The 27,615-nt window shown below is 43.9% G+C and overlaps 1 protein-coding gene across 4 annotated transcripts in view; it reads right to left on the bottom strand.

Annotated features, from left to right (window-relative positions):
- The window catches only part of heatr5a (HEAT repeat containing 5a), a 244,745-nt gene that overhangs the window by 195,712 nt on the left and 21,418 nt on the right, over positions 1-27,615 (bottom strand). For 2 of the 4 annotated variants that reach the window (XM_038781281.1, XM_038781255.1), the window contains exons 2-6: positions 24,620-24,836; positions 9,967-10,178; positions 5,849-5,957; positions 5,055-5,204; positions 895-1,066 (exon numbers count right to left, since the gene is read on the bottom strand). In XM_038781281.1, the coding sequence (XP_038637209.1) occupies positions 895-1,066; positions 5,055-5,204; positions 5,849-5,957; positions 9,967-10,178; positions 24,620-24,745 (769 nt within the window). In that variant the 5' untranslated portion in view covers positions 24,746-24,836. Of the gene's footprint in view, positions 1-894; positions 1,067-5,054; positions 5,205-5,848; positions 5,958-9,966; positions 10,179-24,619; positions 24,837-27,615 lie in introns of those variants that run through there. The other 2 variants (XM_038781265.1, XM_038781274.1) reach the window with 2 other exon arrangements.

Raw genomic sequence — 27,615 nt, 5'->3', positions numbered from 1 at the left:
TTACTTCATTGGACGGCAGCACAGTAGCATTGTGGATAGCACAATTGCTTCACAGCGCCAGGGTCCCAGGTTCGATTCCAGCTTGGGTCACTGTCTGTGCGGACTCTGCACATCCTCTCCGTGTGTGCGTCGGTTTCCTCCGGCTGCTCCGGTTTCCTCACACAGTCCAAAGATGTGCACGTTAGGTGGATTGGCCATGATAAATTGCCCTTAGTGTCCAAAAGTGCCCTTAGTGTTGGGTGGGGTTACTGGGTTATGGAGATGGGGTCGAGGTGTTGACCTTGGGTAGGGTGCTCTTTCCAAGAGCCAGTGCAGACTCGATGGGCCGAATGGCCTCCTTCTGCACTGTAAATTCTATGATAAATTCTATGAAGACGGTGATTCCAATTTCAGAACAGTACTGGGAGAAGCTCCAAGGAGACCCACCAAGGACATCCAGAAAAAGTTTTGACACAAGAGTGAAAGCTGCGTCATCAGGATTACGTAGTTGGGACAAATACAGTTTAAATTGTATAAAATTTTTAATACTTCTACAGAAAGTTTGTAAGTGAAAAATTCAATTCAAAGTTATACATAGTTGGTTAAAAAAAGCAACACAGCAGATGAGATACACAATGGGTGGCTGAAGCTGGACAGATAAATTAACCATTTTTAAAAAGCATCTCGCCTGGATGACTTCAGTTCAAGGATACATGTTTCCTTCCCACTGTCACTAAAATCACTGTTGGCATAGCTGCAAGAATGATCAATTTTATGAGGTACAGTCAACCAGAAATAAGCCCTAAATCTGTTATCTTGTTATACTTATTTAGATATTGAAATCATATTTCAGAATCCAATTAGTTTGAATAACACTGCAACAAAAAATTCCAACAGTTCAAGTATAGCACCTACCTGGACCCTGCTTAGGCACCACAGCTGTAGCCAAAATAGCACCCAGCAATTTTGAAACGGACACACGTACATCATAATTAGAACCTTCGAAGGCTTTAAAGCAAAGTGTGGTAACATTCTCTAATTCTGTGGTCCACATAAACACAGCTTCATTTTGAAGTTCCAATAGACACTTAAAAAACAAAAATATTACAATTTCTCAGAATTCATATTTTAGCAACCATGGCACTACCAAGTCTATTCAGAGTCAGGGAGCACCACTGAAACATGATGCCCTCGGTCTACTGATCATATATTCTAATAAACCATTCAATGTCAATGTATAACTTCACCATATCTCAAAACATTGTAAAACAGACAGCAAAGCTGTTAAGGCACAACATGCAGCTCAAGAACTCATCCTCGCAGTTGCAAAAATGTTTTACTGAATGAAAAAGAAAGGCTGCCAGTGAACATTAACTCCTGCTGCGAAGCTGGAAGGCATCAGTAATGGTTGTGCATGTGCACTCATTATCCCAAGTGACAGTGTTAACTTGGATGGAGCAGTAATTTGTTTTTTTGAGTTTAAGAGTAAAGTCAATCTGTGCCAAGTCTAATATGAGAAAGATAAAACATTCATTATGCATCTAAATTATGTGACTGCTGCCTTCTTAAGAGGGAGCACTGTGGAGCTGTTAACCAAGTTGGAAAGATTTCATGGAAGGAGTTCTTACACAGCATGGCTAGCTCAGTAGTAATTTCAGGGTGATGGTCTTGGGTGCAACAATGGGACACAAATTTTATTTGTCTTTATTCATTTTTTAAAATAATGCATTCGTTCATGGGTCGAGGGTGTCACAGGCTGTGCCAGCATTTATTTCCCATCCCTTGAGGGGGCAGTTGAGTCAACCACATTGAGTGGGTCTGGAATCACATATAGGCCAGACCAGGCAAGGACGGCAAATTTCCTTCCCTAAAAGACATTAGTGAACCAGATGGGTTTTTACGACAACGGACGATGGTTTCATGGACATCATTAGACTTTTAATTCCAGATTTATATTCAATTCAAATTTCACTATCTGCAGTGGCGGGATTTGAACCTGGGTCTGGGTCTCTGGTTACTAATCCAATAGACCACCGCCTCTATGCCGAATAAAGATATATTACTAGAATGCACAGTTACTAAGAAAACACATTCAGTTTCTTCCACTAAAAGTTAACTCCACCAAAATTTACTGGATAGATTTCCTCAATTTTGGCTAGGCATGGGAATTCACAATTGATAGAATGATGGATTCAGTGAAAGTAGAGCAGCATTTAAAATCATCTCTCACTTTCCACATTCACTGACCGTTAACACAAACTGGCACTTCATCTGCATATATGCAGGAAGAGCTCCCTCCTGTGTTGTGGCACAAATAAACAGAGCAGGGGGCAGGAGGAGGGTAAAATGACAAGGTATCAGGAGGGTGAAAAGCACAGAGGAAGCAGGACCTGAAACAGCCTGAAAATATTGTGGTCACTTTATTAGCATCCACCATTCATTACCATGGTTTCATGATTTTGAATTGCCATCGGGCAAAAACTTAATGATTGTGCACACCTCCTGTTGAAAGGCTACCAAAAAAAAAAGCATGGCCAGGGACTCAGAAGCAACTTTTTGCCAGTCCAGGTGAAATTAGGTTTTGAGAAAAAAATACTTTGAGGTTTCAACACAAACAGCTACGCAGCCAAATCAATCTTTACCAATGGCCACCCTCCACAGGAGAAATATCTTAAAATTCATGGAATCCCGAAAGTGCAGAAGGGCATTTGGCTCAGCGGGTCTTCAATGACCCTCTTAAAGAGCATCTTACCTAGGTCCACTCCCCCCACCCCATCACCACAGCTTCACCTAACCTTTGGACTATGGGAGGAAACTGGAATACCTGGGTGAAACCCACACAAACTTGCGGGAATGTGAAAGTTCTCCACACAGTCACCAAGGCCAGTATTGAATCTGGGTCCCTGGCACTGGGAGACAGCAGTGCTAACCACTGTGCCATCATGCCGTTCCAATATCTTTGCAAAATGTGTTATCTCATCCACTATCTAAATATTGAATGTTGACAGTTTCCAGCTCAACCGCTAATCTCAGAAGTGAATTTCAGCTTTTTACATGAATAGGTTTCTCCTGTCCTTTCTCAAGAATCTTAGACTTAATCTTGTTCCTGCTATCTCTTGTTCTTGACGTGCCACAACTTTTAAGAGCAGTTTTAACCATGCCTGATCCTTTCATAATTATAAATAATATGTAATAATAATCATCTTTATTACTGTCACAAGTAAGCTGACATTAACACTGCAATTACGTTACTGTGAAAATCCCCTCGTCGCCACATTCCACTGCCTGTTCGGGTACACAGAGAGAATTGAGAATGTCCAATTCACCCAACAAGCACATGTTTCGGGGCTTGTGGGAGGAAACTGGAGCACCCGAAGGAAACCCACGCAGACACGCGGAGAATATGCAGACTCCGCACAGACAGTGATCCAAGCTGGGAATCGAACCCAGGTCCCTGGTGCTGTGAAGCAACAGCGCTAACCACTGTGCTACCTTGCTGCCTATAATGTAAAGCCATCATCGTCCCAGATGACCACAGGCTGCTTTCTCCTTTGAGGAGGAGTGCTGGCTGGTGGTGATTTAACCTGAGGGTCACCACACCTCAGGTGAGGGGCAAGGTTGAGGAGGCGGTGCCTTTATGAATAATTCAAATTATCCCATTATCTGTTATTCAAACAAAAGAGATGCATTTTGAATATCATCAGATTAGTATTTTCTCAAATTGGATGGCATCCTAATGAACTTGCTTTATACCTTCAGCATACTTCACATAGTGTGGAACCACACTGTACTCAAAGGTCTTGCAGATGTTTTGTACATTACCTCTTATGATTAAACCTAGAATTCCATTAATTCAATATTTCTACTTAAAAAGCTGTGTGTTACAAGGGCCTTTCCTATTGATTCCCTTAGTTTCTATTTCTTTTACTTTGTCTTTATGATTTTGGTCCACGGATCCTTAATTGAGACATATTTCGGAATGCAAAATGTCAAAATAGTACACTGCGTTGTAAAGTTTTGTACTTTGAACAGAAGAACCCAGACTTTATGGCACTGAAGAGATTGGAGGGGTTCATTTTATTGGTTGGCTGGTGGCTAATAGATTTGCCAGGGGCAGTAATCTTCCCGGCAACCGACAGCGATTGTTTCCCGTCAGGAGGGGTTTTTCAGAGAGAACACAGGGAGAAACCACCGGACCCTCAAGGTGGAAGAAGCTCTCTCTGCTCTTTTGCCTGATCAAGGCCCTGAAGGAAGAAGATATCTATTCTTTTACTATCGTTATTTTACTATCGTTATTTTACTATCGTTATTTTACTATCGTTATTTTACTATCGTTACTTTCCCCTATGTTTTTTTGTCCGTGTCCGCGTGTGTGTGTGTATATATTATATATGAGGGTGCAGCATGTTAGGGTACAGCGATTAGATAGTAATTAATCTTAACCAGCTGTATTTGTAGCCTATTTAATTATATTCACTGTTAAAATAATTGCGCTTAAATTTAGAAACCTGGTGACGTACTTATTTGGCAGCCGCAGACCTCCGGTATTTTGAAAAGAAAGTTAATGTCAACCTTGTTGCGACTCCAGATTAAGTGAGGCTTGAATGGATCATGCACTGACCCAGGGTGTTGAAACACTGTCAAGATGCCTCAGAAGTGTTTTTGTGTTGTTGTATAGGCCAAATTAGAAATGGGGCAGCACAGTGGTTAGCACGGCTGACACAGCGTCAGGGGCCCGGGTTCCAACTTCGGGTGATTGTCTATCTGTTTGCACATTCTTCCCGTGTATGCGTGGGTTTCCTCCGGGTGCTCCGGTTTCCCCCCACATCCAAAGATGCACAGGTTAGGTGGATTGGTCATGTTAAATTGCCCATAGGATAGACTGTGGGGATAAGGGGGGGGGGGGGGAGTGGGTCTGAGTAGGGTGCTCTTTCAGAGGGTCGGTGCAGACTATGCACAGAATGGCCTCCTTCTGCACTGTAAAGATTCTATGGTTTTATGAAACCGCAATATAACATTTTTCATTTCAAATGCAGCTGAAAGTAAATAAAACTCAAAGTTGAGAAATGTAATACCTTTGCTGCAGCACAGCGAACAGCCATTGATCGATCGGTTAAGCACGAGCGAGCAGCTTTGTAGATATCTCTGTGGCATGGTGCAGCAGCAGCTCCTTGCCCAGAAAGAAGCTTCTGCAAACTCAGCATAATCTCATAGCGTCCTTGGGACTAGATGACAAATTATTCCAGACGCCAATGTTAAAAATGCATTCATATCAGTGTGATACTGTTGTATTATATTGTACAGCTGCAATAATTACAAAACAGTAAGCTTGTCAATTTAGAATTCCCCTGTACATTTGACACTATAGTCTGTTTGTATTCGTTCAGGGGATGTGGGCACCTCTGGCTGGGCCATCATTTATTGCCTATCCCTAACTGTCCTTGAACAGAGTGGCTTGTAAGGCCAATTCAGAGGCATATATAAGTCAACCACATTGCTGTGGTCTTGAGTCATATGTAAGCCAGACCGGTAATGATGGCAGATTTCCTTCCTTAAAGGACATTAGTGAACCGAATGATTTGCAGCACAGGTGACAACGGTTTCATGGTCATCATTAGACATTTAATTCCAGATTTTTATTGAATTCAAATTTCACTATCTGCCATGGTGGGATTCAAATCCGGGTCCCCACTTCATTACCCTGGGTCTCTGGATTAATAGTACAATGATAATTGGCCAATGCCTCCCCATTTGTTGGGCTGACCATATATCAAAACAAGCGGAATTATTTTTATTAATACAGCCACATTTACTGCAAAATAGATTCTCTAAACTGTTTGGAGTTACTGAGTTACTGGCCTTTTCTTACCTCAGCACTTTTCATCGCTTTCAACAAGTTCCCAACAGTATCCAGGTATGTATTCCCCAGCATTCTTCCTAGCCGTTCATACAAAGCTCCCAAACAAGCAACTGCAGCCCTATAAAACAAGGTCAATAAACTGAATAAACTGCACCAATTTAAACATAAATACTCTATTTAAAAGAAAATTGCTTGACCTGTTCTGAAAAAAACACAAGCTTGAAGACATACGAAAGGAAAATACCGCAGATGCTAGAAATCTGAAACAAAAACAGAAAATGCTGGAAATACTCAGCACATCAGGCAACATCTATGGAAGGAGAAACAGAAGGGTTCTTTTGAAACACCATCAACCTGAAACATGAACTTTCTTCCACGCTCCAAAGGTGCCATCCTATCTGCTGAGTACTTCTGGCATTTTCTGTTTTAAACTCTAAAACATAATGGATAATATTTATTGCATCTGATGAAACATATTATCTTTCTCTAAAAAAATTGATCCGGTTTCACAAGAAAGCCACAAATAAGATGCAAACTCAAAAGCTAAATTACCCGGACAATCTGAGTTAACGAAATAGAAAGAAAGGTCAAATGTGTCAATTTTGGTAGTAAAAATAATATAAGTGAATAATTTTTGTAATTATTGTCCAGAAGCTAAAAGGGGGCAAAAAAAGCAAATGCTTCACTGGAAATTGGATTCTACCGAATTATTTAAAGAAATATATCAAAGTGGAACTTTGCATTAGAGCATCAGCATAAAATATCCTGGACTGAATTTCCTGTTTCGCCCAGGTTTGTATGTTCAGTTGTAGATAGATAGAGAAATACAGCACAGAACAGGCCCTTCGGCCCACGATGTTGCGCTGAACTTTTGTCCTAGGTTAATCATAGAATTTTGGACAATTTTTCATGGCCAATCCACCCAACCTGCACATCTTTGGACTGTGGGAGGAAACCGGAGTACCCGGAGGAAACCCACGCAGTCACGGGGAGGATGTGCAGACTCCACACAGACAGTGACCCAAGTCAAAATCGAACTTGGGACCCTGGAGCTGTGAAGCAATTGTGCTATCCACAATGCTACCGTGCTGCCCTTAAGAAGTTAACCTACACTCCATTATTCTACCCTAATCCATGTACCTATCCAATAGCCGCTTGAAGGTCCCTAACGTTTCCGACTCAACTACTTCCACAGGCAGTGCATTCCATGCCCCCACTACTCTCTGGGTAAAGAACCTACCTCTGACATCCCCTCTATATCTTCCACCATTTATCTTAAACTTATGTCCCCTTGTAATGGTGTGTTCCACCCGGGGAAAAAGTCTCTGACTGTCTACTCTATCTATTCCCCTAATCATCTTATAAATCTCTATCAAGTCGCCGCTCATCCTTCTCCGTTCTAATGAGAAAAAGCCTAGCACCCTCAACCTTTCCTTGTATGACCTACTCTCCATTCCAGGCAATATCCTGGTAAATCTCCTTTGCACCTTTTCCAAAGCTTCCACATCCTTCCTAAAATGAGGCGACCAGAACTGCACACAGTACTCCAAATGTGGCCTGACCAAGGTTTTGTACAGCTGCATCATCACCTCACGGCTCTTAAATTTAATCCCTCTGCTAATGAACGCTAGCACACCATAGGCCTTCTTCACAGCTCTATCCACTTGAGTCTCAACTTTCAAAGATCTATGAACATAGACCCCAAGATCTCTCTGCTCCTCCACATTGCCAAGAACCCTACCGTTAACCCTGTATTCCGCATTCATATTTGTCCTTCCAAAATGGACAACCTCACACTTGTCAGGGTTAAACTCCATCTGCCACTTCTCAGCCCAGCTCTGCATTCTATCTATGTCTCTTTGAAGCCGACAACAGCCCTCCTCACTATCCACAACTCCACCAATCTTCGTATCATCTGCAAATTTACTGACCCACCCTTCAACTCCCTCATCCAAGTCGTTAATGAAAATCACAAACAGCAGAGGACCCAGAACTGATCCCTGCGGTACGCCACTGATAACTGGGCTCCAGGCTGAATATTTGCCATCCACCACCACTCTGTCTTCTATCAGTTAGCCAGTTTGTTATCCAACTGGCCAAATTTCCCACTATCCTATGCCTCCTTACTTTCTGCACAAGCCTACAATGGGGAACCTTATCAAATGCCTTACTAAAATCCATGTACACTACATCCACTGCTTTACCTTCATCCACATGCTTGGTCACCTCCTCAAAGTCAATAAGACTTGTAAGGCAAGACCTACCCCTCACAAATCTGTGCTGACTATCCCTAATCAAGCAGTGTCTTTCCAGATGCTCAGAAATCCTATCCCTCAGTACCCTTTCCATTACTTTGCCTACCACCGAAGAAAGACTAACTGGCCTGTAATTCCCAGGGTTATCCCTATTCCCTTTTTTGAACAGGGGCACGACATTCGCCACTCTCCAATCCTCTGGTACCACCCCTGTTGACAGCGAGGACAAAAAGATCATTGCCAACGGCTCTGCAATTTCATTTCTTGCTTCCCATAGAATCCTTGGATATATCCCGTCAGGCCCGGGGGACTTGTCTATCCTCAAGTTTTTCAAAACGCGCAACACATCTTCCTTCCTGACAAGTATCTCCTCGAGCTTATCAGTCTGTTTCACACTGTCCTCTCCAACAATATGGCCCCTCTCGTTTGTAAATACTGAAGAAAAATACTTGTTCAAGACATCTCCTATCTCTTCAGACTCAATACACAATCTCCCGCTACTGTCCTTGATCGGACCTACCCTCGCTCTAGTCATTCTCATATTTCTCACATATGTGTAAAAGGCCTTGGGGTTTTCCTTGATCCTACCTGCCAAAGATTTTTCATGCCCTCTCTTAGCTCTCCTAATCCCTTTCTTCAGTTATCTCCTGGCTATCTTGTATCCCTCCAGCACACTGTCTGAACCTTGTTTCTTCAGCCTTACATAAGTCTCCTTCTTCCTCTTAACAAGACATTCAACCTCTCTTGTCAACCATGGTTCCCTCACTCGACCATCTCTTCCCTGCCTGACAGGGACATACATATCAAAGACACGCAGTACCTGTTCCTTAAACAAGTTTCACATTTCACTTGTGTCCTTCTCTGACAGCCTATGTTCCCAACATTTGCACTTCAATTCTTGTCTGACAGTATTGTATTTACCCTTCCCCCAATTTTAAACCTTGCCCTGTTGCACGCACCTATCCCTCTCCATAACTAAAGTGAAAGTCACAGAATTGTGGTCACTACCTCCAAAATGCTCCCCCACTAACAAATCTATCACCTGCCCTGGTTCATTACCACGTACTAAATCCAATATGGCCTCCCCTCTGGTCGGACAATCTACATACTGTGATTGTACTGCTGCATGAAGTGCCAAGTGGACAGGATGCATCTTCCAACAGAGCACGAAAACCAAAGACACCGAGTTCCCACAAGGCCACTCTTCTGTACCTTGCAGCAGTCAGCCATACTAGCAGTGGCCTGGGAAGCATCTATCCTCACAAAAATGAATGTCGGAGAATCAATAAAAAGGGAAACCAAGTGAACAAGATGAAAGAATTGTGGAAAACAGATCATCTCAAGTAGAGATACTCTAAACAGAAACAATGATAAACCCCATTATCGATTTCCAGCCATTCCAGGTTTCCAATCACTCAGGTAGGATAACTCATGTGTTAAGTGCACCCTGCATGTTGCAATGTGGGGTTGCAGGGACCAGGGAGAGCAGTTAAAGCGTATTTATGGTAGACTGGAGTCAAGTACAAATTTTATTCACATTAGAGAAAACTTCCAAAGCAGAGTATCTGCTCCCAGGCAGATTGTTCAATATTTAAAAACTACTGTACGCGCAGGGACAAAGGGTGGCTGGAGAATGGAAGAAATATACAGAGACCACATTCTGAGATTCAGAATTAAATGCCTATAGAATACAGCGCATTTACCCTTTATGAAAAGCAACACAACTTCATTTTTGGGTTATATAAACACAGAACGAGTCTTTACCCACTCTAGCCTTCATTAATGCTTACATTAGCTCAGCAATACAACGATAACACTCACATTTGTGGTATTACTATTATCATGATTTTTCTGGGGAAACAATTCACTTACAGTTTGGTCGGTAGGTAACTCGGTGAGTCATCCTTACTCCTGATGATTTCATTGCACTTGTCAATAGTCTGATACACAGAGAAAGTGTCACCAACGTTATATAGTAAGGCCAGGTTCTTAGCAATTAGCTTGCGAACAGGTGGGCCAGGTGAGCTCTCCAATAAGGCGGTCAGCTGTTCTACGAGCTTCTTCTGCTTCTCGTTAATATCATCCTGCCAAGAAAAAGTTGTCAGTAGCAAAGTGCTCTATTGTTATTCTGACAGAAACAAACAAACTTTGATTAGTACAGCACTTTCAGCTTGTCTCTCAGACTTTCAGTCAAAACGAGTGACGTTGCAGGTTAGATCAGCAGGATTCTGCAGAGCATGGGTTTTCTCAACCACATCTCCACCTCCATCTTTGATGCTCCCTCTTACCCTGGCTATTCCCTTGGTATGCCCTCATCTCCCCTGGCTGTTCCCTTGGTATGCCCCTCATCTCCACTTCCTTAAGTCCAAGGAATGCAGACATGAATGAACATGGTGACAACTGCTCTATCTATTCACCGGCAAACACCATTGTGCCCTGTTCCCATCTGCCAAAATTGTTCACTATTCTACGGTGATTCTGGATTGCAATTATCACCCCACTTTCTCGACTGCAAACTATCTTTTTAAACCCCTCTCCCCATCATGTGCATCCTCTCGTCCAATAACAATGTGAGGTTATTCACTTTGTTAGCAAAAACATTGAAGGCAGACTATATCTAAATGGCCATAAGCTATGAGAGGGGAATGTACAACTTGACCTGGGTATCCTCGTACACCAGCCACTGAAGGTAAGCGTGCAGGTACAGCAGGCGGTAAAAAAGACAAATGTATTTGGGGCTTCATTGCGAGGAGGATTGGAGTACAAGAGCAGGATGGCTTGCTGCAATTATACAGGGCCTTGGTGAGGCCACAATCTGAGGATACAGGGTAGACCATTTAGGACAGAGATGACGAGAAATTTCTTCACCCATAGAGTGGTGAGCTTGTGGAATTAGTTACCACGGAATGTAGTTGAGACCTAAATATTGTAGATTTACAAGCGGTTAGATATGGCACCTGGGTGAAGGGGATCAAAGGATGCACTGGGGGTCGGGGGGGTGATGAATGGCGGAGCAGGCTCGAACAGCCGAATGGCCTCCTCCTGCGTCTATTTTTTATGTAACAAGCATAAGGATGGATCTGTGAGACTAAGATTGAGACAATCCGTTCAGTTGCCTCTGCTGCATCCAGTCTCCCATGGTTCCCTCTTGCCCCAATCCTGAACTCACATCTTTGAGTTTCTTTCCTCATGCCCTCTCAAGTTCATCTGGTCCATTAGGCCCAGCTCCTATACTTATCCCTATTCCACTAAACAGCTAACTACCTACTTCCCTTCTAGACTCCTATGTTAGCTGTCATTTAAAATGTATTCAATTTTGGGATGTAGGTATCACTGGCTAGGCCAGCACTTATTGTCCATCCCCAATTTCCCCGGAAGCTGGTGGCGGGCTGCCTTCTTGAACTGCTGTAGTCCATGTGGTGTAGGTACACCCACAGTGCTGTTAGGAAGGGAGTTCCAGGGTTTGAACCCAGCGACAAGAAGAAACTGTGATGTATTTCCAAGTCAGGATGTGTCTTGGAGGGGAACCTCCAGGTCGTAGTGTTCCCATGTGTTTTGTTCTTCTCGATGGCAGAGGTTGTGGCCTGGAAGCTGTTGTCTGAGGAGGCTCGGTGAGTTCCTGCAGTACATCTTATAGATGGTACACATTGCTACTATTATAATTGGTGGAGGCTGTGAATTTGTGGATGAGGTGCCAACCAAGTGGGCTGCTTTGCCCAGAATGGTGTCCAGCTTCTTGAGTGACGTTAATGATTCCCTTTCCTCAGGTTTCCTGTCCCTCATCCGTCAAATCAGCCACCATCAACCTTCACCTTTGAAAGCATCTCTCAACTCCTCTGTCCTTGAAAACCATCACCGCTTTCCAACCTCCAGTTCTTCTCCCCTTGAACATGCTGTCACCTTCCAAACCGATGTTTGAATCCCTCGATTTCAGATTTCTAGCTCTGTCACAGTACAACACAGTTCTTAGCAAACGTTATAAGATACATCCTACTGTGAATCAAACGAAGGTAAATTATCCTTCCTCATTCTTTTCAACAGATCTGCAGCTTTTGATGTTCTTGACGACACCATCCTCCACCAATGCCTCTCCTGTCATCCAGCTGGGTGGAACTGCACTTGCCCGGTTCCATTCTTATCTATCCAATCATAGCCAAAGAACAGCTCAAACCGTTATCTCTATTTTCTCTCTCCACATTTGCTGCCAGACCATCCGAGTTTGTCCAGCATATTTTGTTTTTGTCGCCAAAGAATCATTGGTAATTACTTCTTTTCCTGCTCCTGCACCACTATCTCTGGTGACCACAAGGAAGAATCATAGAACCATAGAATTCCTACAGTGCAGGAGGCTATTCAGCCCATCGAATCTGCACCGATCCTCTGAAAGAACACTCAACGTGGGACCACTTCCCCGCCTTATCCCCGTAACCCCATTTACCCCACCTAACTTGCACATCTTTGGACCTTTGGAAGGAAACCAGAGGAAACCCATGCAGAAATGGGGAGGAAGTACAAACTCCACATGCAGTCACCCAAGTCCAGAATTGAACTTTGGTCCGTGAGACAGCAGTGCTAACCACGCCCTTGACTCCCTCCTTTTTCTTCTCTATTTGCCCTCAGCAACATTGTCCCGCAACACAGCATCAACTTCCACATATTCACTAATGCCACCCAGCTCTACTTCATTACCACCTCGCTAGACCCATCCACTATCCTAAATTTTCAGACTGCTTATCTGACATCCAGTCGTGGAAGAACGGAAATTTTCTCCAACGAAATATTTAGTCAATGTAACAAATTTCATTCCTTAGCTACCAACTGCATACAATCCCTGTGTCTGCAGCACGGTTAGCACTACAGCCTCATGGCACCAAGGAGCCGGGTTTGTTCCTGGTCTGGGTCACGGTTTGTGTGGACTTTGCACATTCACCCAGTGTCTGCACGGGTCTCACCCGCACAACCCAAAAGATGTGCTGGATTGGCCACGCTAAATTGCCCCTTAAATAAACATATATTTTTAAAAATCCTTGTGCCCTCCCTGACAACTGTCTGGAAACTGAACTGGACTTTATAAGAGTAATCTCGGAGGCAAACAGGTTTCTGATCACATATCCACATAAAACCACCCACTTCCACCTCCACAACATGGTCTAATCTGCCTGTCTCGACTCACCTGCTGCTGTCTCATCCAGTTCTTGGTTACCTCTGGATTGGACTATTCCAATACCCTTCTGGTTAGCTCCCATGTTCTAACTTCAGGAAAGTCATATCTAGCAGAAAGGAAGATGATTGTGGTGGTTGGAGCCCAATCATCCCAGCTCCAGGACATCACTGCAGGAGTTTCTCAGGGTAGTGTCCCAGGCCCAACCAGCTTCAGCTGCTTCATCAAAGACCTTCCCTCCGTCATAAGGTCAGGAACAGGAATGTTCACTGACGATTGGACAATGTTCAGTACCATTCACACTTATTCAGATGCATGTACAGCAAGACATGGACAACATTCAGGCTTAGGCTGATAAGTGGGAAATAACATTCAAGTGCCAGACAATGACCATCTGCAACAAGAGAGAATATAATCATCTCTCTTGAAATTCGTGGCATTACCAGAGACCAGAAACTTACCTGGACCAGCCAAATAAGTACTGTGGTCAGAAGAGGTCAGAGACGGGGAATTTTCCAGTGACTAACTCATTTCCTGACTCCCTCCCCAAAGCCTGCGCACAAAGGCACAGGTCAGGAGTGTGATGGAATACTGACACTTGCCTGGATTAGTGCAGCTCCAACTGAACTCGACACCATCCAGGATTAGTGCAGCTCCAACTAAACTCAACACCATCCAGGACGAAGCAGCCCGCTTGATGGCCACCGCATCCACCATCTTAACCATTCACCCTCTCTGCCAGCAAAGCACAGTGGTAGCAATGCATACCATATACACAGGATATACTGCAGCAACTCACCAAGGCGCTCTTCAACAGCACCTACCAAACCTGAAAACTCTACCACCTAGAAGGACAAGCGTAACAGTTACATGGGAACAATGCCACCTGCAAGTTCCCCTCCAAGTCACAAACAATCCTGACTAGTACCTATATGTCCACCCCCTTCATCATCACTGGTTAAAATCCTGGAACTCCCCAACAGCAGCGTGGGTATACCTACGCCAGATGGACTGTAGTAGTTTAAGGCAGCGCTCACCACTAGCTTCTCAAAGGCAATTAGGGATGTGAAACAAAAGTTGGCGTTGCTAGCAACTCTCCGTCCCATGAAAGAGAAAACAAAACTTGGTCATCTTAAATCAGTGTCCTAACTCACGTCATCCTGTTCATCCCATCACACAAGCGCTCACTGACCAATTCTGGCTCTCAGCTAGTAGATGCCTCAAATTTAAAATTATCTTTGTTTTCAAATGTCTCCATGCCCTCATCCCTCCCCATCTCTGCAATCTTCCCCCTCTAAACAACCCTCCCAGGATATCTGCTTTCTATTGCAGGCCGATTTAACTCCAACGCTGGTGGTTGTGCTTGCAGTTGCCTGGCCCCGAGATCTGGTCCCTCCATAAACCCATCTATCTTTCGGTGTTTCTAGAGGATCCTTAAAATCTACCTATTTGGACCAAACTTTTCATCACCTGCCCCATCATTTAATTGTGGTATGGTGTCAAACTTTGCTTGACAATGCTCCTGCGTAGCAATTTGGCAGGTTTCTCCACATTAAAAATGCAATATTTTGCTCTGCTGTTGTTGAAATAAATGATCAGCTCATGAGAAGAAATATTGGACACAATCCCAAAATATACTGTGAAATTCTTCAATATCACAAAGGGATGTCGACTTGAACAATAGGCAGAAAGCACCTCAGTTTAATTTTTCATCCAATACACAGCAATTCCTATCTGCTCAAGTCCTTGCCACAGCTCTTCTCAGTGGCAAGCAAGTTCATTTCATTGTAAAAATACATTTCCGTAGCCTATCTCCAATGAAAGATTGGAAGTTTAGGGGGCCCAGAAGACAGCTCCTCACAGCAGGTATCTATGAACTTCCTTTTGCATACTTCAAAAACCTCCTTCAGGATAGGGAACAAATGCTGGCCTTGTCAGCAATATCCACATCCCATAAATAGATACACCTTAAAAATGAATGTGGCCCCAGACAGCATCAAAACAAAACAGCAATAAGATAACACAGGAAATTGCAGTATATAATTGTCACAGTTGACATTTCAAAATAAAAATCTGTTTTAAAGTACATTGTAAAAATATTATATACTCACGTAGCTTTCAACCAAGTTCCCTGCATTCCTGGTGACAGAAGACTCAGTGAAGACTCTCCCACCTCACGCACACATTGCAATCAGTCCCTCACCCACAACTCTTTCCAACAGTGAGTAACTTCTCCCCACTATTAAGGGCCAGGGTTTAGAAAACTCCAAAGTATATCATGGAGTTCACCTGACCTACAACTGTTTATTGATTTTGGTTATGTGGAGCACAGGGCCTACATTTCAGATGCTTTTCAACACTTAAGTGCCTTAAGCACTTTTAATCAAAAACAAAGTTTATTCTACGAATTTAGTTAACATTTTTCTAAACACACACAGTAAGCATTTTTATCAACTACAAACATAAATATCCCAAACAGCTACAATACTCTATGTATAACCCTTAATATATTTCCCCCTTTAAGCTGTTCCAATTTAGTACAAGATCCCATAAATCAGAAAACCCTTTTACCAAAACAGTAGGTTTGAATTCCTTCCAGAAAACAGTTATCACATAATCTGGAAACAGCTTTTAAAATGCAGAGAGGCAGGACAGGACTGCTTTGTCTGAATCCAGCAGCTAAAATGTGAAAATGAAAGCAAAAAAAGTCAGAGCCACAGAACAGCCCAAACCAAACGAAAGTAAATCTCAGACCACAGCCCATCTCCACCCACACAATGATATCACTGAAGCCATGTGATAAGACAAAACATTTCTTAAAGGGACACTCCCATGACACCACCCACTCATTCACTCAACAGCCCCTGAGCGGCAAGGTAGCACAGTGGTTAGCACTGTTGCTTCACAGTGCCATGGACCCAGGTTCGACTCCCGACTTGGGTCACTGTCTGTGCGGAGTCTGCATGTTCTCCCCGTGTCTGCGTGGGTTTACTCCGGGTGCTCCTGTTTCCTCTCACAAGTCCCAAAAGAATTGGACATTCTGAATTCTCCCTCAGTGCTCCCGAACAGGCACCATACTGTGGAGACTTGGGGATTTTCACAATAACTTCATTGTAGTGTTAATGTGTGAGCCTACTTGTGACACTTAAGGTTATTATTGAGTTGGAGGATCAGCCATGATCATAATGAATGGCGGCACAGGCTCGAAGGGCCGAATGGCCTTCTCCTGGTCCTATTTTGTATGTTTCTATATAAAATATTAACTCTGCTTCTCTCTGCACAGATGCTGCTAGACCTTGAGCTTTTCCAGCATTTTCTGTTTTATTTCAGACTTTCATCATCCGCAGTATTTTGTTTTTATTTACGCAAATGAAGGTTGTGTTCCCTATAATTTAGATGTTGACAGATGATCTGATCAAATTTTTCAAGATATTAAGGTGATCTGATGGGGTAGATGAGAAAAATCGAGCTCTGCTGGTTGGGGGGTCTAGTCTGAAAATTAGAGACAGACCTTTTAGAAGTGAAATTAGTTAACACTTGTAAACAAAAAGGATGGTAGATGTCTGGAATTCACTTCTGGAAAAGGCAATGAATGAAAAATCAATTGTTCATCTTAAACCTGAGATTACTAGATTTTCTTAACCAAAGATAGAGGGAAATGGGGCAAAAGCAGGTATATGGATCAGCCATGGTGTTATTAAATGGAATAGGAGGCTGAAGGAGCTAAATGGCCTACTCCTGTTCATATGCTCCCCTGTTGAGCAGCACTTGAAAGAAGCACAGAGAAGAGAATAGCAAGGGCACCAAATTTCCCTTGTGGGAACAGGTAGAGCTGGGGGGGGGGGGGGGGGGGGGGGTGGGATTTCTTTCTCAGGAATTCTCTCCTCTGAAGAGCAGTGGAGGCAGGGTCTTTGAATATTTTTAAGGCAGAGTTTGGTTGCTTCTTGTCAAGGGAGTCAAATGGAGTACAGCCCACAATCTGATCAGTCATGATCTTATCCAACGCTGCAGCAGGCTTGCGGGGCCAAATGACCTACTCCTGCTCCTAATTCGTATGTCTGAACATGCTGATGATGCCTTTCAATGTCAACCACCAATGTCCTTACTAACACCACTACTGATCAAGCTAGCCGAGTTCTGAAGGACATAATTAACATATTAGGCCTGCGACTGGTGAACCTGTTCATTGATGGGAGCTTTCCTTGTTTGGAGGAGGAGTTTGAATTTCCGGGAGGGAATGGGTTTCGTTATTTGCAGGTGAGGGATTTTGTGCGAAGGCAGGTTTCGACCTTTCCGCTTCTACCACCACAGGGAATATAGGACAAGGTAGTCTCTAGAACGGGAGTGGGGGAGGGGAAGGTCTCGGAAATTATAAAGAACTTATGGAGTGGGAGGAAATCCAGATAGGTGAGCTAAAGCGTAAATGGGAAGATGAGTTGGGAAAGGAAATAGAGGCGGGTCTGTAGAGGGGATGCCCAGAGAAGAATCAACACGCCCTCATCATGTGCCCGGCTCAGCCTAATACAATTCAAGGTGGTTGACTGGGCACATATGATGGTGGATCGCATGAGCAGGTTTTTTGGGGTGGAGGACAGGTGTGTGAGGTGTGCAGGAGGGCCTGCAAATCATGTCTGCATGTTTTGGGCATGACTAAAGCAAGGTATTTGCCAATGTCATGTCCACGGTACTAAAAATGAGAGTGGCGCCGAGTCCAGAGGTGCCGATTTTGGAGTGTCAGAAGACCCGGGAGTCCAGGAGGCGAGAGAGGCTGCCGTTTTGGCTTTTGCCTCCTTGGTAGCCCGGAGACGGATCTTATTGGCATGGAGGGACTCGAAGCCCCCAAAATCGGGGGTACGGGTTAGCGATATGGCTGGGTTTCTCAGGCTTGAGAAAATTAAGTTTGCCCCGAGAGGATCCATGTTAGGGTTCATCCGGAGGTGGCAGCCGTTTATCGACTTCTTTAGGGAAAACTAAACGGTGAACAGATTCAGGGCAGGGACCTACCTAAACTCAACCTCATTAAACAACCTGTCACAGATGCATCTGTCCAGTATTGACCGCCATTATCTGACCATCATGCAGTCCTTGTGGAGGGGTCAGGTTCTGTGGTGAGTTGGTTAACCTCTTAATTGCCTCACACCCTTCCATCAAGCAAGCCGTTATGCCTTCAACATAAGACGTCCTGTCACAGCACCATTGACATGCATGAGGTATTGCAAATATGAAGACCTTTGTATTGGCATTTCCTATTTTAGAAGTTGAGATTGGAAGTTATTAAATGGAACTTTTGTGCCTCATTTGTTGGATATATAAATATGTATGACATTTCCAATTCTTTCACTGCCGCCGTGAACTGCTTGCTGCAATCAGTCCCATAAGCTTTCCCACTATACTACCAGATATCAAATCATAGAAAAGTTACAGCACAGGAGGCCATTCGACCCATCTTGTCCGTGCCAGCCCGAGGACCCTTTCTAATCCCACCTTATTGCACCTGATCATCAGCCTTGCAGCTTAGAGCACTTAAGGTGCAATCCAGGTACTTTTTAAGAAGAGTTTAGGGTTTCTGCCTCCACCACCAACTCGGGCAGCAAATTCCAGACACCAACTATCCTCTGCGTTAAAAAATTATCTCAAGTCCCCTCTACACCTTCTACCTTTCAACTTGAATCCATGTCCCCTGGTTCTAGAATTATCCACCAAGGGAAACCATTTTATCCACTCTTATCACTTCCCCATATAATTTTGTAAACCTCAATTAAGTCACCCCTCAGCCTTCTTTGTTCCAAAGAAAACAACCCCAACCTATCTGATCTCTCCTCGTAGTTAGACGTTTCTCGCCCTGGCAACATTCAACCTCCTCTGCACTCTCTCCTGAGCAATCATGTCCTTCCTGTAATGTGGTGACCAGAACTGCACACAATATTCCAGTTGTAACCTCACCAGTGTTTTATACAATTCCAACATTATATCCTTACTTTTATATTCTATACATCTGTCAATGGAGAGCATTCTATATTCTTTCTTAACAACCTTGTCTACTTAAACCAACGTCTCGGGACCTCTGTACTTGTACGCCAGGATCTCTCACTCCATATACCTCTCAGTATATTCCCATTTATTGTTTACTCCCTGTAACAGTTTGACCTCCCGAAATGCATACTTCTGTGTTAAATTCCATCTGCCACTTTATCGCCACGCCACCAATCCATCTAGTTCATTTTGGAGACTGTAGCTTTCTTCCACACTGTTCACCACTCGGTCAATCTTTTTGTTATCTGCCAATTTCTCAGTCATGCTCCCACGTCCAAATCGTTAATATCACACAACACCGAGCCCTGTGAAACATTATTTGAAACAACTTTCCAATTGCAAGGGCAGCCATCGTTCATTACCCTTTGTTTGCCGTTCCTAAGGCAACTTTTTATCCAGTTCGCCACATTGTCCTGTGTCCCATGGGCTTTCACTTTCTTGACCAATCTGCCACGTGGAACTTTGTCAAAAGCCTTGCTAAAATCTATGTACATCACATCCACTACACTACCTTCATCAACCCTTCTTGTCACTTCCTCAAAGAATTCTATCAAGTTTGTGAGGAAAGACCTTCCTTTAACAAATCCATGAATGAATCTTTAAGAAATTATACAAAATTGGCATGCTTAATCAATCATGTGGCACAAAAGAGCCAAGTCTGATCCTGTCCAACAAGGGTCACTGGGTAGCCGTCAAATGAGGAATATGGGCTGATTTTCCGCTCTCAAGAGTGTGAGATGAACAGGAGAGTTCTGACCGACATCTCTTAACACAGCCAAAGGCAAAACACTGTGAATGCTAGAAATCTAAATTTAAAAACAACATGCTGGAAACACAGCGAGCAAGCAGCATGTGTGGAAAGTGAAACATAATTTTCAGGTCATCCCGTCTCATCAGGATTTGCCAAAGATTGAGATATAACAGACTTTTAGAAGGCGCAGAAGAGGGGACTTCCGGTGATGGCGGGCGGGGGGCGGCCGCGCAACAGAGGGCTCCCGTTCGGGAACGGCATTTTCGGGGCTTTAAGCCCGGTACCAGGGTCCACAGAGGCGTCAAAGGCACGGAGAAGGCGCAGAGGAGGCACAGCAGAAGATGTCAAGGGTCAGTAAGAAGACGGCCGTTAAAAAAGCAACTGAGGGCCCGCCGGGAAGTGGAGAGGTCACCACGGGGCCACCAGGGAAAAAGGAGGCTGGAGCACCAGGGGAGGCCGCATTGCTTAAGGCTGAAGAAATAACCAAGGTGATGGCTGCAGAATTCGAAAGGCAGTTTACAAAACACTTGGGAGGCGATGAGGGAGGTTTTGAGTGTGCTGGTGGAGGAGGTGATTTCCCCGGTGACGACAGCGGTGGCGAGCGCAGTGGCGGAGGTGCGGGCGCAAGGGGAGGCGCTGAAGGAAGTGGAGGAGACGGTGTTGCAGCACGGTGATCAACTTACCTCGACGGGGAAGGAGATGCGGAAGGTGATGGAGGTGAACAAGGATCTGCGAGGAAAATTGGAAGACCTGGAAAACAGATCCAGGCGACAGAATTTGAGGATCGTGGGGCTGCCCGAAGGAGTTGAAGGGCCGAGGCCGACGGAGTATTTGCCGCTATGCTGGCGAAACTATTGGGGCAGGGGGAGGATCCCTCCCGATATGAACTGGATCGGGCTCATCGGTCGTGGAGGCCTGTACCAAAGGCGGGTGAGCCGCCAAGAGTAGTGACTTTGTGCTTCCTTAGGTTCAGTGTGAAGGAGAAGGTCCTGTGCTGGGCCAAGCAGCAGGTGGTGCAGTGGGCTGGAGCTGGTATATGTGTATACCAGGACTTTACGGTGGAGCTGGCGAGGAGGCGGGCTGCTTTCAACCGGGGGAAGAGGGCACTGTACATTAGCAAGGTGCAGTGCGGCATTGTATAACCAGCGAAGCTGAGGGTGACTTATAAGCTCAAGGACTTTTATTTTCGAACGGCGGAAGCAGCGGAGGAGTTTGAGAAAGCAGAAGGACTGTGGCAGAACTGAGAAATTGAGAAATGGCCATGTGCCGATGTAACCTCAGGACTGTATTTTCTTCTTTTTTGTCTCTTCTTTTTTGTTTCACTGTGCGGGTGTACGGGCTAAAAGAGCCAATGGGGTATATATTTGGACAAGGGAAGTGATGGGACTTGCACTAGAAGTGAGGGCTCTTTGGGGTGTAGGTGGATATGCGTGGTGTGTGTGCTAAAAGGGGATTTCTGGGTTTTCCTAGGGGCCGGGCAAGGGGGAAAGGGACCCGGGCGGGGGCCTCCGCGCTGGCCGGTTTAAACCGGCCAGTGAACGGGAGTGAGGTGGGGGGAGGGGCTGCAGCCATCGGAGCCTGGCAGAACAGGGTCCGAGTGGTCTAGCCGGGTGGAAAGTTGGGGGGAAGGAATCGAGGTTGGGGGAGGAGTTTCACAAGAGGCAGTGGGTGGGAGGAGTTGGAGGGGAGGGGGGGGGGGGGGGGTTCACAACTCTTGGGTATCATGTATGGTACTCTTTCAGAGGTTGGACAGCGTTACGATTTCCTTGTCTTAACCATGAATATACAGTCCCTCCACATCTTCAATGCCCAATTTAGCTTGCAAGCCCTCCTCTTTACCATCCTTCACCACTCTTGAATTTACCCTTTGATTCTACTCACTTCCTTCAATCAATAGCAGTTACTGTGGTTTCTAACCGTGCCTGTTTTTCCCTGGGATAGCTTATATCCATGTGAGAAAAGCAAAAGAATGTTCGACTTCAAAAAATTCCATAATGTGACATCCAGCCACAAACTAAAAGCCCGAACCTTGGTGTTTGACCACTATTTTTAAAAAGTGTCTTCAACAAGTGCTTTCATAAAACCTAATATTTCAGGTCCTACTCAAATGGGTTTTGCAGGTACAATGAGGTTTTGTTTTTAAATTTAGAGTACCCAATAATTTTTTTTTTCCAATTAAGCGGCTAACCTGCACATTTTTGGATTGTGGGGGTGAAACCCACGCAGACATGGGGAGAATGTGCAAATTCCACACGGACAGCGACCCAGGGCCGGGATTCAAACCCGGGTCCTCAGTGCCGCAGTCCCAGTGCTAACCACTGCGCCACATGCCGCTCCCCAGGCACAATGAGTTTTAGCGGAATTCTAGGAGCGAAGGAAGAGTAGGCCACTCAACCCTGTTCCACCATTCAAGCAGATAATGGCTGACCTTCTGCCTCAACACCATCTTCCTGCACTATCATATCCCTTGATATCACTGGGATCAAACAATCTATCAATTTCTGCTTTGAACATGCGCAAATGATTGAACCTCCACAGCCTTCTGTGGTTGAGAATTGCAAAGAGTCACGACCTGCTGACTGAAGAAATTGCTCCAAATCTCAGTCCAAAATGGCCAACTCTTATTCAGAGATTGTGTTCCCTGGTTCCAGACTCCCCAACCAGGGAAAACATCCTTCCTGCATCTACCTCATTGAGCCCTGTAAGAATTTGTATGATTCAATGAGATTACCTCCTTCTAAACTCGAGAGAACGCAGGCCCAGTCTCCTCTTAGAATAATTTGGCCGTCCCAGTGATTAGTCCGGTGAACTTTTGTTGCACTCCCTCAGTGGCAAATATATTCTTCCTTCAGTAAGGAGACCAAAGCTGTACATAATACCCTAAGTTCAGTCTCACCAAGGCTCGATACAACTACAAGACTTCATTATTCCTGTACTCAGATCCTCTTATAATAAATGCCAACATACCATTTGCCTTCCGAACTGCTTGTTAGCTTTCAATGACATATGAACAAGTATTTCCAGGTCCATTTGGATATCAATACTTCCTGGGGTCAGCACAGTGGTTAGCACAGCTGCCTATGGCGCTGAGGATCCGAGTTCGTTCCCGGTCCCAGTTCACCGTCTGTGCCGAGTTTGCACATTCACCTCGTGTCTGCGTGGGTTTCACCCTCACAACCCAAAGATGTGCAGGTTAGGTGGATTGACCACACTAAATTGCCCCTTAAATAGAAAAAAAATATTGGGTACCCTAAATTTAAAAAGAAAAAAAAATTTCAATATAAAAAAACGTTTTTAAAAAGGATATCAACACTTCCCAATCTCGCCATTTACAAATGACTGTACATTTTTGTTTTCCCCACCGAAGTGGATGATTCCACATTTTATTCCATCTGCAACATTCTTGCCCACTCACTTAGTCTATCTAAATCCCCTTAAAACCACTGAATCTTCACAACTCACATTCCCATCAGATTCTGCGTCATAAGCAAAGATTGGAAATATTACATTAGCCCCCATATCACAGCAGCATAGTGGGTAAGCATTGTTGTTTCACAGAGCTGGTGACCGGTTTCGATTCCCGGCTGAGGTTACCGTCTGTGCAGAATCTGCACATTCTTCCGATGTCTGCCTGGTATCCTCCGGTGCTCTGGTTTCCTCCCACAAGTCCCGAAATATGCGCTTGTTAGGTGAATTAGACATTCTGAATTCTCCCTCAAGTGTACCCCAACAGGCTCTGGAGAGTGGCGACTAGGGGATTTTCACAGTAACTTCATTGCAGCGTTAATGTAAGCCTACTTGTGACACTACATTTGATAACCCATTCTAAACTACCACCTGGGTTTGGTGCATCATGTCTTCAAAGGGCAAGCTATCACCACCATCATTTTGATGAGACATTGAACTGTGGACCTACCTGCCTGTTTAGTTGGAGGCAGGAAATGGCAGTATTTGAAGAGCAGGGAGTTCTCGCAGTGCTCTGGCCAGCATTCCACCCTGACCAAACAACTTCAAAACCAGATCATTTTGTTAATTACATAATTGTTATTTGCAGAATTGTGCTGCATGCAACAGGTTGTGGCTTTTCCCATATGATAACAGCTGTATTCAAATCTGTTATTGTACAGTAACACAGAGGTTAGCACTGTTGCTTCACATCACCAGGGTTGCAGCTTCGATTCCCGGCTGGGTCACTGATCGTGCAGAGTCTGCACGTTCTTCTCCCTGCTTCTCCGTAGGTTTCCTCCGGGCGTTCCAGTTTCCTCCCATGTGTCCCGGAACACGTGTTTGTTAGGTGAATTGGACAGTCTAAATTCTCCTTCAGTGTACTTGAACAGGTGCCGGAATGCAGTGACTAGGGGCTTTTCACGGTAACTTCATTGTGGTGTTAATGTAAGCCTACTTGTGATACTAATAAAGATTATAGTAATGTGCATTTTCAGATATTCTGACATCCAAAGATATATATATATACATAAGCTCTTGCTCACTTCTATGACATCAAATTCACAAATGCCTGTTAGAAAATAATAAAATGAAAAAATATTTTCACAACTTTTAAAACTTGTTTAACATTTTACCTTGTTGGCAGCCACCAAAAGTTTCTGTAAGAATCGAAGCCACTCAAAAACAAACTCTGGTTTCTTTGATTCACTCAGTTGACTATAAAGCTCCTCATTTAACAGCGGGCCATGTGCTTGCTCCATGCCTCTGCTAGATGTATCGATTAACTGTTACTGAAACTTTACAAATGACAGTGAAGAATTGAAAAGTCCTGCCATCCTTTCTATTGCTGCAACAGAAACACAACAAAATTATTCATTTGCAGACTGTGTCGAACACTTGTGTCGACTGTGTTGCAGACTTGCAGACTGTGTCGAACAACAATAAATGGCAAAATAGCTTTGGCAAAATAGCTTTGCCACAAATGAAATTACTCAATTTCATGGTTAAACAATGTTAGGAAAAAAACCTCACCAATAATGTGCATGTATTAGATAAAGAACATACCAAAGCCCTCAACAAGAATTCTGCTTTTTGTTTCATCTGTACAGCAGAATCAAATTCATTGAAAATTATTTTCTCCCAGTTATTTGTAACTAATGGGAACACTTTTGTGCTTATTCATCAATATACAAGCATATCACTCACACCAGTGTACGGAATATGTTGCTTTAGAAAGGGAAAATGTTAATCAATATAAAGTATTGTTTGTTATTTGGGTAAGAGGAAATCATGTCTCTTTGAAGCCTCAAAATCTACAACTTAGACTCAGTTAATTATTTGTTGAGGGAACTTTGCAGGTTGAGGTCAATTGCTCTTTAGCCTGCAAGTCAGGATTCAGGATGAAATGATCAGCTTCTTGTTTCTACTTCCTCTTCAAAGTGAGATTGCTAAGGCAATTTTGCCACTGGTTAAATATAACCTGACCAAGCTTTTAATTCTATTTTGTATTGCTGTGTCCATTCAAATGGTGACATCTTCTTAATTGTTGGGATAATATAATGACCCTGGTATTTTTAAATGTTGGCTGAAATTTAGTACATAGAGATTTTATTGATTTGTCAGCATTGATACAAGCCTGTGCTCCTCAAAATCTTAATACTAATTATGATTGCCAAAATATTTATATGGGGAGGATTGAAGAGTTTGTCAACAAGTTCATGGTCCTCCAGTTTATTGAGAAAATGTTGAATCAACTATATTTACTGCAAGAATGATTCAAGAACAATGTTTTCAGTTCAATTAACAAAACTAAAACCAAGATTCATTTTCCATGAGCGCCAAATTTTAATTATTTCTGTTCAAAGTTATGCTGCATAAAGCTAAAACTTTGAGACAGCAATTAAATAAATTCAGCTGAAATTCATTTTTGACAAAACAAAATAAATCATATTTATTTTTAGGATCAGCACTGTGGCTTCACAGCACCAGGGCCCCAGGTTCGATTCCCCGCTGGGTCGCTGTATGTGGGGAGTCTGCACGTTCTCCCAGTGTCTGCGTGGGTTTTCTCCGGGTGCTCCGGTTTCCTCCCACAGTCCAAAGTGGTGCAGGTTAGGTGGATTGGCCATAATCAATTGCCCTTAGTGACCAAAGGTTAGGGGGGTTATTGGGTACGGAGATAGGCTGGAAGGGAGAGCTTAAGTGGGTCGGTACAGACTCAATGAGCCGAATGGCCTCCTTCTGCACTGTAAGTATGTTCCATATACATCTGAAATAAGTTGCGGCAGCTGATGTTTATTTTTGTACCAAAGGCTATGCCCCAAAAACTGCATGGTGATTTCAATAACACCATGTTTTTTTAAAATTTGGAGTACCCAATTCATTTTTTTTTCTAATTAACGGGCAATTTAGTGTGGCCAATCCACCCACCCTGCACATCTTTGGGCTGTGGGGGAGAAACCCATGCAAACACAGTGAGAATGTGCAAACTCCACATGGACAGTGTCCCAGAGCCGGGATTGAACATGGGACCTTGGCGCTGTGAGACAGCAGTGCTAACCACTGCGCCACCGCGGTGCCCACCAACTCTAATGTTAATTAGATTTTGCACAACCCTCAAGTATTGTTCAGGATTTTACATTATCGAGTCAGACTCAATTACAGCACAGGAAGCCATTCAGCCCATCAAGTCAGAGCCAGCTCTCCACAGAAAAATCCAATAAGTCCCACTGCACCCCTGCCTCGATCCCTTGAGGCCTGCAGTTCATTACTAATTATAATGAATAATTAAATGGATTATAATGAATCATTACTATAACCACAAGTTTAAAATCAACTTGAAAAACACTTCTCGGCCAGTCTCATGTCACAAGTCTCATGTTAGAAGTTGCAATATCCATTTATTAATAGAGATGACCAAGGAATATTCATTCTACCTACATAATTCAAATGCAGATTGTAAACACAGACTCCAAGTCCACTGCACCACATGTAATCATTTATTCCTGGAGTGTACTTTTCCCCTCAATGTACCAAATACCAAGACTTGATAATAGCATAATTTCACAGCTCCAGGGTCCCAGGTTCGATTCCTGGCTTGGGTCACTGTCTGTGCGGAGTCTGCACATTCTCCCAGTGTCTGCGTGGGTTTCCTCCGGGTACTCCGGTTTCCTCCCACAGTCCAAAGATGTGCAGGTTAGGTGGATTGGCCATGATAAATTGCCCTTAGTGTTGGGTGGGGTTACTGGGTTATGGAGATAGGGTGGAGGTGTGGGCTTGGGTAGGGTGCTCTTTCAAAAAAGAGCCCGTTCAGACTCGATGGGCCGAATGGCCTCCTTCTGCACTGTAAATTCTATGATAATCTATGAAACACCTGTACTTCCAAGAGTTGCATATTCCAGAAGACAGTTGCACTGATAGAGAATACAACACAGAGATGCTTGATTTGCAGAAGGCCAGGAGGTGCACAAAGTGCTTCTATGAATACTTACAACTCCATTTCACTCGCTCCAGTATGTCAATCTCCAGATGATTCAACTTCCCTGCCCTGCATCAATTTGTATTAGGCACAACATGGTCTAGTTGATTAAACTATCTTTTAGATTTAACAATGAAATCACTTCCGATGGCGGCC

This window comes from Scyliorhinus canicula, chromosome 2, assembly GCF_902713615.1.
Source record: "Scyliorhinus canicula chromosome 2, sScyCan1.1, whole genome shotgun sequence".
Taxonomy (NCBI): Eukaryota; Metazoa; Chordata; class Chondrichthyes; order Carcharhiniformes; family Scyliorhinidae; genus Scyliorhinus; species Scyliorhinus canicula.
Note: the sequence above shows the minus strand (reverse complement) of the source record. Positions and strands in the feature narration are given on the sequence as shown.